Raw genomic sequence first — 13,135 nt, 5'->3', positions numbered from 1 at the left:
TTACTAAATAAAATAAAGATAATCATATCTTTTATATCTTATTATTTTTAATAGTATTACTTAAGAGTTTTGACATTTCTTTTTATGAAATAACATGTTTGAAGCTCTTTATCATATTATTCAGAAAATAAATGTAAATTATTTTAATATTTTAATTGATACATAGTATAAATTACTATTTCTGTAAATTTTAAATAATAGTATATTCATTCTAATTATCATTTTTGAAAATTTAATTTGTCAATTATCATGTTTTAATCTCTTAATTATATTATTTATGAAAAATTTAAAATATAAATTAATTTAATAAATTTAATTATTAAATACAATAGTAAAGATAAAAAAAAGTAGTTTAAAAAATGTATTAGACATTCCCAAATATCAATATATTTAAAAAAAATCATTTTTCTGTAGACCAATAGTAAAGGACTGGTTTTTGCTGTGAATACCAAAACTTAGTCCAAAAATCGTTAAAGCCAGTTAGGCCCAACACATTTGTCCCACCAACAAGATTCCCAAAACCTGTGAAAGAAACAAGCGGAAGCAAAGCAGAGACTGAGACAAAGAATCACATACCAACAGCTGCATCCTAAGCCAATGGCGTCAACAATTCTTAGGCGAGCAACCTCATCCGTTATCAAGTCAAGTCTTCTAACGGAAGCGTCAAGGAGAAGCTATGCCTCTGTTGCTGTGGGGACTGACATCCTGTCTGCCGCATCCCAAGTTAGTCTCCAGAAAGCTCGAAGCTGGGATGAAGGCGTTACCTCCAATTTCTCCACTACTTCTGTCAATGATATCTTCAAGGTTTCATTGTATAGTTTCTCTTTCAATATTATTTAATTCAGCATATATTAATTTTGTTTTAGAAAAATTCATTTCAGGGCAAGAAAGTTGTCATCTTTGGACTACCTGTAAGTCTCTCCCCCCCCCCCCCCTCCCAATTTGACTTGCTCTATATATGTGGAAATTGAGAGATGGAATTTGATTTTTTGAGATTGTGTTTGGAAAATCTGAGCTTAAATTTGTATATTAATGAATTCTGGAGGATTGCTCCGTATATGAGGTACTATATGCATGATTTAGATATCTATGATGTGATGATTCTCAGTTCTTATAATGCTGAAATTGGTAGTGGAGTAATTAGTTTATGTTAAGAGAATGGAACTTTTCAAAGCTTTTCCGATGTGGAAGATTTTACTAAATAGTTTAATAAAAAGCAATTTAGCAGTATCTAAAGAAGAATGTAGATGTATCCTTGCAATTGGTTCACTTGCTATGTTACCCGGAAGTGGGAGTGTCAGATACGAAAGTATGTGCCAAACACGAGTATACCCCAATTTTCTTTTTAAGTGTTTTCATATATTTGGATGATTGTAATCCGATATTTTTGCCCAAATATGTGTCTGGCATAGGCGTCCAAAACATAAAAGTCTAGGTAACATAGGGTGCATGATTTTCGTATTTCAAAGAACCGGGTTTAGGAAAGAAGAAGAACAAAATAAAGTGGAGTGTGGACCTATCAGTTTGCTATTTCTGATGTTATGGTTTAGAATGGAAATTTGATGAAACTTGGATTTACATTGTATTTGGGATTGTGTATAGGGAGCATATACAGGTGTTTGTTCACAACAGCATGTGCCTAGTTACAAGAAGAACATTGATAAGTTCAAGGCTAAAGGAATTGATTCAGTAATTTGTGTTGCTGTTAATGATCCTTATGTTATGAATGCCTGGGCAGACAAACTGCAAGCCAACGATGTGGTAAGTCATTCCATGTTAATGATGTGTAGTGTTACTTGTGCATTGTACGAATTCTTTCTTATGCTGTCTTGTTGATTGTTGACGAGTTTAATATTATTGTTTTGCAATTTGGATTTATCATTGTTCTCATATTCCTAATTATTACGTATGGTTCAGTGGAGATGTAGTGATTAGGAAGATAGAAAGTCTGTCGCATCATTAATTTTTTATCTGAGGGCTTGTAATCACTTTGTAAGATCTTTGGCATTTGTAAAAATTTAAACTGAGATTAATACAATCTGAACTCGGAGCTATTTGTTCTGTTTTTGTTTTTCCCTTCCCTTTTCTCTATTGAAGTGCATTATTTTTTATCCATCTCTTAATCATCTAAAGTCTCTTTATAGATTGAATTTTATGGGGACTTTGATGGGAGCTTCCACCAGAGCCTTGAATTGGGAAAAGATCTCTCTGCTGCTTTGCTTGGGCCTCGCTCTGAAAGGTACTTCTAGAACTATGCATTTATTATCAGAATTTCATATAGATCAAAGAAACACCTTTGACATTCATCTCCGCTCCTCATATAAACTTGAGAGGTCTTGGACCGATTTAATCTACCGATCTGTCCCAGTCGGTGCCTTGTTTTAGAATTTACTTGTTTTACATATTCTTGAAGACAACGAACGATGCTCTATGCTAAGGAAACAAATAATGGTAAGATTATGGTTGGTTTTGTGTAGATGGTCAGCCTACGTGGTCGATGGAAAGGTGAAAGCTCTGAATGTGGAGGGTGCGCCATCTGACTTCAAGGTTTCTGGTGCCGAGGTTATTTTGGAGCAGATATAAAGAGGGTATGGTATATTTTTGTTATTCCGCTCCCAAGAGGTACGGGGGATCTTTGAGGTGGGAAAATAAAATGGTTGAGTGCACTTAATAAGTGTGTAGGTTTAAAACCTATGTTGTTACTGCTTTAAGTTTTCAATGTTTACTGCTTAGAGAACAAAGTAGCCGCACATCGTATGAAAACCTTTATGAATTTGGTGAAGAGAGGTTCCCTATGTTTTAGTCGCTTGGTAGTGTTTATACATGAGCTTTTTCATGTAATTTGCATACATTAGACTTCAATTTTGGTTTAAATTTCACATTTAACTAATTCTCCTATTATCTATGTGATGCAAAATGCTGATATGATATTTTTTAATTCAGGTGAAAATAATTTAAGCTTATTTGCTTTTTTTTAAACCTAAGAAAATGTCATGTCTATAATTTACACGAGTTAATGAAAAATTTTACCACATAGATGATGGGGTTAGTTAAATGTGAAAATTGAACCACAATTAAATTTTATTGTGTACAAATGAACCAAATTAAAGTTGATATATAATATTGTAAATTGTATCAAAGTTTATGTTTAATTTTGATATTTTTCCCATATATATTTAATAACCCTTTATATTATATAGAATATATTGATTTTATATCACGTGATATTATTTAATTATTACATGTTAAATTCATTTAATAATTTTTATATAAAGCTAATTAAAATAGTCTTCAATATTATTATAAATTTAAAATTTAAAATCAAAATATAAATATAACAAGAAATGTAAAGCTTAATATTTATAGAAAGTGAATATATAATATAAATCTATTTAAATTTTTATTTGTATTTACACGTGTATTACTTAATATAATAATATTTAATATTTTATAATCACATTTTATTAATAATTTGATACAATAATTTTGGCTTAAGGGTGTAAAAAGTCCTAAAATTTTTTAAAACAAGTAATTGAACTCTTATTTTTTTTTACGCTTAATTGGGTACTTGAACTTTCAAAATGCCTCAAAAGGACCCTCAAATTTTTTCAAAAAAATAAAATAAATTAAGCTCTTACTTTTTTTTTGAACTCAATTGAGTACTTGAACTTTCACATGCATAAAAAAGACCCTCAAACATTTTCAAAAAAAGCAATTAAGCCCTTGATTTTTTTCACTTAATTGAGTACTTAAACTATTAAAATGCATCAAAAGGTCCATTTGATTTTTAACTTTAATAGTTGATCATTAAAGTTAACTGCTCCTAGTTTTTTTTAGTTAAAGCCATCTCGTGTCACAACCACGGCGTGATATGTGACAAAAAATTATAAAAGATAAAAATCAAGAAAAGTTATAAAAATTATTAATTTTAATAAAAAGAATTTAAAATTTATTAACAATTAGAAAAAAAATTATAAAAATCGTAAAAAGAAATTATAAAAAATTGTAAAATGCATATGAAATCTCTTTAACCATTAACTTTAACCGTTGACCATTAAAGTTAACGACTCCCAATTTTTTTTCAGTTAAAGTCATCATGTTTTGCAACACAGCATGACATGGCGAAAAATGATAAAAAATAAAAATCAATAAAAGTTATAGAAAAATTATAGAAAAATTATAAAATGCTTATTTTGGTACGATAATTTTTATAAATTTTATATTTCTTTACATTATTTATAATTTCTTACGACTTTATAAAATTTTATAATTTTTTCTAGTTTTCTATATTTCTATATATTTTATATTTTTAGGATTTTTCTAATTTTTTTCTAATTTTAATAAAATTTAAATATTTTATATTTTTTATTAAAATTTAATAATTTTATAACTTTTATTGATTTATATTTTTTACCATTTTTGCCATATGTCACGCTATGGTTATGAGACATGGTGACTTTAATTGAAAAAATTAGGGAGGGTTCAAGTACCTAATTGAGTGTAAAAAAAGCAAGGGCTTAATTGGTATTTTTGAAAATTTTGAGGGTCTTTTTGATGCACTTTTAAAGTTTAACTACCCAATTGAGTGTAAAAAAAACAAGGGCTTAATTGCTTTTTTTGAAAAAGTTTGAGGGTCTTTTTGATGCATTTTGAAAATTCAAGTACCCAATTGAGTGCAAAAAAAATTCTTAATTGCTTTTTGTTGAAAAAGTTTGAAAGCTTTTTACACCCAATAATTTTTAAAACATATAATTGATAACTTAGATGTATGTCATTTTCTAAAATTATAATTATAATATAATATATATTTTCAATTAGCTATTATATTAAAGATAATGATATTTATAATAAAATATATTTTTAACTAAATAATAAGTTATATAAACTTTTACTATTGCAATTGTAAGATTTACTTTTATCCTCTACTATAAATTATTTTTAACTCCTCCAACTCCCTCACATTCTCCTCTCCATATCCATAAAAGCAATAATATAATTTTAATTTTTCTTTCTATATAGATAAATACAAAATTATATTTACCTAATTATAATTTCAATTTTAATAATATTTTCTCTTTCTTCTTTTTCTTTTCTTGTTTACTTTTTTGGTAACTTTTTCCTGACTAAATTGTCTAAATATGTCGATTTTTTAATTGGTCAAAAAGTCACATTTTAAAATAAATTTAAGGAAATATGTTGATTTTGGAGAGAGTGTGTCAAAGTTGAGCATGCTTTCTCGCCACCTGTGTAGAAAGCGCGCCCAACTGGACACACTTTCACACATTCTCTCCTCGGCCATCGATTTTTAAGGGTTTTAGGGTTAGGGTTAGTTATTAAGGTTAGGGTTTTTATTGTTTAGGGTTATGAGGGTGAAACCATAAAAGTTTATAGGTAGATTTGAGGGGCTGGGGATGCGATAACGCGTCTTAGAACACATACATTTCATATGTTATGACGGGATAGAACCATTACCTTAGAAACCCATCCTATGGAAGTTGGGTTCCAGGGTGACAGTGTTTGATACGGTCACGGGTTGAATTTTAAATGGAGTCCTAGTCGACGGCCGTTATGTGGTCGCGAGATTGAGTATAACTGAGGGTTAGTTGACGATCGTTATGTAGTCACGAGTTTAAGCTTTTTGGACACCTGCAAATGATGCCTTATATATATATCATACATAAGATTAAGGTCATAATCATAGGAAAAAATGAAAGGTTTTCCGGTGTAATCAACGCAATTTTTTTCTCTATTTCTAGGCAGTCAATATCTTTAACCTTTCATTCTTATCCGAAGGCTGACACCGAGGTGGACACAAGAGGACTCTCAGGCAAAGAGTAGATGTTTCGGCAGAGTTGAGGTCAAACTCGGGTTGGCACGACAGCGATTGTAGTTATTAATGGGTTGTTTAATAATGACAACAGTTTTTGCCCCAAAAGGAACATCATCTTTACTCTACCAAAATAGTCGCTGCCCGCCTGAGAGTCTTCTTGTGTCCATGGTGGTGCCGACCTTCAGATAAGAAGGAAGGTTAAAGATACCAACTGCGTGGAAATGGAGAAAAAAATATGTCGAATATAGCAGGAAGTTTCCCCTATGATTATGCCCTCAAACTTCTGTATGATATTTATAAGGCAACAGCTCCGGATATCCAAAAATTTTGAGCTCATGACTACATAATGACTGTCAACTGGCTTTCCAGTTATACTATGATTCATGATAGCCGTCGACCGAGACCTCTATGTAGACTTCCATCTGTGACTGTATAAAGTACCATCACCGTGGAACCCGATTTCCATAGGATAGGTTTCTAAGGTAATGGTCCCATCTCAACATGATATATGAAGCGTGTGTGTCTCAAAGCGATATCGCATCACTGACGACTCAAGAATACCTTAAACAAGAATAAATATTATAGACAAAAATTTTGAACACTGAGTGGAGAAGAAAACCAAGAGAGAAATATTGTAAAGTGGAGGGATGATGGCTAAGAGAGATGATGGGTTTAGGGATGGAGTATGGAGGGAGATCCCCCCTTTTATAGGCGCGGGGGATGGGTGAGATTGAAAAGAAAAAATAACCCATGGTTGAAAACGTGTCATAGAAGAGACATTTTCATCAAATATTTGAAAGAGGTGCCTCAAATCTTACTTGGGATTACCGGGCTTAAGGCACCTTGGCAGGCTTTGAATGATGGTAGATAGAAAGTGTGTTGAACTGAGCGAGCTTTCTTGCTGACATGTCAGGGAAAGCGTGCCTAGCTAGACATTTGTTCTTTGTATTCAGTGGAAAGCATGTCCAACTAGATGTGTTTTCCCTGACATGTCAGCAGGAAAGCTTGCCTAGCTAGATGCGGTTTTTGTCCACCACCACCCAAAGCCTGCCAAGGTGCCTTGCCCCTGGGAATCCCGGGCACGTTTTCAAGTACTTTGAAGATCCTTTCAAGCACGCGTGTGCTGAAATTGATTTTTTTGAAATATGTTTTCAAGCATAGAAGACCCATTCATTATAATTATTCAATGAAAACTCATTTGTTGAAACGCGTTTTCAAGCACGCCTTTCCTTCCTTCTTCTTTTGATCTATTAAACTATTGAATTATTCAGTACTGAGACATAAACAAGTTCATATTTGTAGGAGCCTAGTTCATGGGCTTGGCTTTCAATCGTACCTTGCGTGAGCTATGGTCAAAAATTAGGAGGAAAGTTGAGGGTTCAAGTCAGGGAAGAATTTCGAGCTTGAAATGTAAATATCTAGCATCATTGGACCCCTTTAAGTATGAGCTATTTAATGTGAAAGGCGAGTTAGAGCTAGAGGTGGTCATAGATTTGCACTGCTCAAGTAGAAATGCTATAATAGAGTTATAGTGTAACACCTCTACCCGACCCAAATCACCGAATTCAGATATTGGATGTTACCACAAATGAACACTTAACATACATTTTAAAAGCATCTGTGCATAATCCTTTTTTCAATTTTTTCATAGTATTAATAAAATTTTTCTGAGCAAAGGAAATAAGGAAAACGTTCAAAAATACATCTAACTCTTAAAAACAATACATTACAACACAATAGTTTGTTAAAACACACTCTTTTGGTGTAGAGAACTATACATTATACTTCTAAGATATTTTTTGTATGCATAGTATCCCAGCTCACCACTTCCCTGGCACAATCATAGCTTGGTCTCTCCTGGAAAACTCAATTACGGAGTTCGATAACTATCAGACTTCTCCTTAGATCATATTTTGGTTTAAACCCAAAATATGCTCATACTGATGATGAAATGCCCCAGATCAAACAAAAGAATTTCAAGCGTTTATGGTTCATGACACAAGAAAGCCCAAATTGTCCAACGACTCAGATTGAAGATAATCCCTAGAATGAGATATAACACTATTCGTATATGGCAGATACCAGATAACTCAGATTCCAACCCTTCATAGCATAGACAAACTCAAACCATCGAACACTTTTACTTTTAAAAAACATGAAAATACCCATATCCTATATTGATAGACTATTATGGCGAATTCCCTCTTTAGAAATACAAATACATATTTTCCTTCAAGAACCTCATTCAACTCCAATACAAGACTAACCGAACCAAATTATCTTCAGACGAATCAGAACCTTATTGTAGAATTATCTATCGAAGAGATCTTAGAACTTACCCATATCTTACCACAAAGACGGATAACTAGATTCTACCATGTAGGCACCCTTGAATACACCACAAAGACATTTACATAGTACACCACAAAGACACTTATAGAATATACCACAAAGACAGTTGCAAAGTATGCCACAAAGGCACTAACAGAATATGCCACAAAACACTTATAGAGTACACCACAAAGGGCACTTACAAAATGTACCACAAAGGCACTTACAGAGTATGCCACAAAGCCAATTACTGAATCACGTGTTTACTGTCCCGGTAGACTTCCACAGAAGGTGCCATGGGTTTCTCCCTCATGGACTTATTCCTCTTCATGTCGTGATCTGCCAGTCCAGTCTCCAATTCACTAGTGACATCACCATAATGTTTTACTTATCATATAATACCATGGATCTTTACCACACGGTCTTACATATATCTTCATATCGTGATCTGCCAGTCTGATTGGCACTATAACTGCCCTACTAGAGGCATCAAAAGGATTGTTATACACAGAAGCTATTTACCAGATTTGTTCACATACTTGACTGATGCTTACTCTCTCATATCAAATAATCATAGGCAGACTTTCAATTTAACTTCTTACTAAAAAAATACCATTCGCATGTAGGATCTTTGCATTAGTTCTCAAACACACTTACCAATTGTTCTAGATATTTTCTTTATATGTATTTTAACTTGAATAGTCTACATGTAAGAGCCAAGATAGAGACTCATTTGATACTCATCAAGACTGCATTTAGGAGTTCTAAAACTAGAACATCCCTCTTGAACTAGCAGCAACAACTTCTTAAAGAATATGGAACCACCATTAAAACTCATTTACAAACAAATGACTACCATCTAAATTATAGACGACCCTCATGCAAGGTATCTTACTCACAACTTACTATTCAAATGCTTCTTACTATCCTTATTTTTTCAAAAACTTAACATGCAGAGCTATTAGACTTACCAGGAGATGGAACAACCTTTGAGTAATTCAAAAATCTTCACTTCCAACTTAATAAAGGGGAATAAAACATATAAGTTTAAAAAGAAAAACTAGAAAGTAAATTTGAAGAAATATAAAACCATCCCCCAAACAAACCCTTCTCACCATATATATATATATCTGGTTTGCCCCTAATGGAACTTAACAAGTGTCGATTGTATCCAGAATGTCCTAATAAATTACCTTTAAAATTTGAGAGAAATATAAATGAGGATTCAGTAAGAATATTGTTTAACAAGTAAATTCAGTTGAATCCTAACCAGACCACATTACAAAACCCAATTAGCATAATGTTCAAGCAAACTAGACGTACTATACATTTGGCGGTGACTCACACTATGCTTACTCTTCGCTTGCCATAATATTTTCTTAATTAGCAGAACAACTTGAGATAGAATCTTTAATTACTTACACGACAGATACTTTACGCTAACTCTCATTTTCCAAAAGACTACAATTGGGTAAACTACAGTACGCTAAACAGATAACTTCACATCTACAGGCCTTCTGTTTGGGTTCGCCAAATTTGGAAGTTTATATGGCTTTATGCGATGAACTCACTTCTTGATACGATTATGATGATAAGATTAAATGTTAGTTAGTTGTGTTGTTAAATTTAAATTATGACATTAAGGTATGTTATATCGTTTTTCTACCTATGAACTTACTAAGTTCAGTTGAAGCTTAATCTATTATTTTCCTATTTTCCTGTAGTTTTCGTGTTGCAAAATTGGGCGATTGAATCAACTAGAAGATCACATTATCCAACCACCTTTTGGTAGACTTTGAAATCGTTATATTTTGGTTTTATGGTATGTAATAGGAGCATTTAGTATATATGTACTTATGTATTCAAGAAAGTATGTATGTTTGTGCTTGTACAAATGATATATGCTTGATAGCTAAATAGTGAAATTGTTCATGGCTTATTATGGAAATCTTGAACGTAGATGGTGTACGATATATGATAGGATGAGATGAAATGTTGATAACTTGTAGTTTGTTAAGGAAAGAATGGTTAGATGATAGCTTGGTTGGAACTTTTATAATTATGGTTGGATAATTTATTTTGAAGTCATGAAAATGATTTGTGTATTGGTTCTTTGATGACAAATGTATTGGTGAATATGCCTTGGCAAATGGTTGTTAGTTGGTTATTGAAGTTATGATATTTTGATACTTTACATGACATAGTTTTGTTAAGCTTGAATTTGATAGGAAATAAAGTTGAATTTTAGGTTAGAATGTTGACTGTGATGGTGCCCTATGACATATTGGTTAGAACTACGAAAATGACATGTTTTGATATGTTTTTGGTATGTTTTGAATTGATTGAATGAATGGTTAATGGTATGCTTGTGGCCTAAGTAAGCAAATACATGTATGACTAGCATTTTAAGATACATTTTGATACACACGGGCTGCCATGCGACCATGTGTCACACATGGGCAAGTGACACGACCGTTTAGACATACATGATCATAATCTCTCACATGGGCGTGTGAATCTTTGCAAAGTTTTTCAATTAGGTCCATCACAACCACAATTAGTTACACGACCTGGTGACATGACCGTCTGACTCTGTAATTCATGGTTTGAGCTCTTGCACACAGTTGACTACATGGTTGAGTGCCCTAACCCCCCACACGGCTTTAATTGGTCACATGACTTGGCGACACGGTCGTGTGAGCCCTATTTTATGTGTTTATCCTACTTTTATGTTACGTTCTAAATTAGTCTTGATAGTTTTTGGTTTGATTTTAGAGCTTTTTAAGCTTGATTTAAGCCCATTTTTTGTATAAATAACATGATTATTGAATTTTCATTTATTAATGATTATTTTAATGTAAATTTTGAATTGAAATAGCATATTCCTGCCCTGTTAAGTGTTGTAGCATCTCGTAACACTAATTCGGTGATGAGACGGGTGAGGGGTGTTACAAATTAACCTTGTGTTTACAAATGTTTAGGGGATTGAAAGGTGGTCTTTGTTGTTCTCTATGTCGATGACATTTTACTCATTGGGAATGATGTAGGAACATTGTCATCGGTTAAAATGTGGTTAACGCAAGAGTTTACCATGAAGGGCATGTGATAAGCTAATTTTGTTCTAGGCATTCGAATCTTAAGGGATTGAAACAACAAAGTGATAGTACTATCTTAGGCTTCATACATAGACAAGATATTGGAGCATTATGCAATGGTCGATTCGAAGAAGGGAAATTAACCCTCCGTATTAGGATTTCATCTATCTTTATAGGACTATCCTAAGATAACAAAAGAAAAAGAGAACATGAGAAAGGTTCCTTATGCTTCTACAGTCACTACACCAAAACAGGCTTTTAGCGGCATTTTTAGCGGCGCTTGGATAAAAAACGCCGCTACAGATCGATCATTAGCGGCGCTCGATGGAAAACGCCGCTGAAAATAAGCATTAGCGGCGTTTTAAAAAAGCGCCGCAAAATACCTAATCCCAACGACGCCGTTTTCTGAGCTTTAGGGGAATTAGCGGCGTTTTTTTTGAAGCGACGCTAAAACCCAGGCTTTAGCGGCGTTTTCAACAAAGTGCCACAAAAAAAACTGAGCCCAACGACGCCGTTTCCTGAGCTTTCTGGGATTTAGCGGCGTTTTTCAGGAAGCGACGCTAATACCCAGGGATTTAGTGGCGTTTTTTCCAAAGCGCCACAAAAAACCTAAGCCCAACGACGCCGTTTCCTGAGCTTTCGGTGACTTAGCGGCTTTTTTCGGAAAGCGACGCTAATACCCATAGCTTTAGCGGCGTTTTTTCCAAAGCGCCACAAAAAAACCTAAGCCCAACGATGCTGTTTCCTGAGCTTTCGGGGATTTAGCGGCGTTTTTCAAGTAAGAGCCGCTAATATCCAGGCATTAGCGACGTTTTAGATTAAGCGCCACAAATAACCTAAGCACAACGACGCCGTTTTTTGAGCTTTCGGGATTTAGTGGCGTTTTTTGTAAAGCGCCGCTAATGCTCAGTAATTTAAAATATTTGTTAAAAATAGAAAAATTAAAACATGATTATTAAAAATAATTTTAAAGTTTTTTGGATACATTACTAATTTTTTTAGTTTATATATTAAATAATTTGTTATATAATCGTAGAAGAGATAGTATTAATTTTAAAATATTGAATTAATTACCATTTAATTTTTTATTTATATTAATTAAAATTCAATTTAATTTTAAATGAATATTTGTTAAGAATGGATTAATTTGAAATAATGACACGTATAAATAAATTGAAATAAAAACATAGAAAAATATTTGTTAAAAATAGAAAAATTAAAATACTATTATTAATCCATAATTTTAAAATTATTTGGTTACATGACTGATTGATTTTTAATTTATATACTAAATAATTTCAAATAGTAAGAGATAAGATAGTATTAATTTTAAAATATTTAATTTAATTATCATTATAGTTTAGGGTTTAATAAATATGGTTTAGGATATATATATGGTTAATTTAGGGTTTAAGACTGGTTTAGGAGTTATAATTTTAAGTTTTATAGATTATGGAATTAACGATTATGGATTAGGGATTCTGGTTTAAGGGTTAATGTGATTTAAGGTTTATGGGTTAAGGGTTAGGGGTTAGGGGTTAGGGGTTATGTTAGGGGTTAGATGTTAAGAGTTAGGGATTTAGGGTTTAGGGATTTAGTGTTGGGTTAAAGTTTAGGGTTTAGATTAATTAGTCATGTGTTTTAATTATATATTAAATAATGTTTAGGGGTTATGGATTAGGGGTTAAGGGTTAGGGATTCAAGATCGGGTTTAGGGGTTAGGGATTTTGGGTTTAGAGTTTAGGGTTTCAACGGTCATGTTACTATTTAAGTTTAGATTAATTAGTTTGATTACTTTTTATGGTAAATATGTTCTTATATATTTGTAAAATAGATAATAATAAATTTAGTATATTGAAATTTTGAGTATAGTTTATAT

General features: G+C 32.5%; 1 protein-coding gene across 1 annotated transcript; it reads left to right on the top strand.

Moving 5' to 3' along the window:
• The first annotated feature begins 485 nt into the window (after window positions 1-485).
• LOC105777630 (peroxiredoxin-2F, mitochondrial) lies at window positions 486-2,805 on the top strand. Its single transcript, XM_012600984.2, has 5 exons — window positions 486-804; window positions 882-911; window positions 1,603-1,761; window positions 2,145-2,239; window positions 2,478-2,805. The coding sequence occupies exons 1-5, from the start codon at window positions 598-600 to the stop codon at window positions 2,581-2,583; spliced, it is 597 nt and encodes a 198-aa protein (XP_012456438.1). The 5' UTR covers window positions 486-597; the 3' UTR covers window positions 2,584-2,805.
• Window positions 2,806-13,135: the final 10,330 nt, after the last annotated feature.

This window comes from Gossypium raimondii, chromosome 10 (genome assembly GCF_025698545.1).
Source record: "Gossypium raimondii isolate GPD5lz chromosome 10, ASM2569854v1, whole genome shotgun sequence".
In the NCBI taxonomy this organism is placed as follows: domain Eukaryota; kingdom Viridiplantae; phylum Streptophyta; class Magnoliopsida; order Malvales; family Malvaceae; genus Gossypium; species Gossypium raimondii.
The sequence above is the reverse complement of the archived record's forward strand: the minus strand, read 5'-3'. Positions and strand labels throughout refer to the sequence as shown.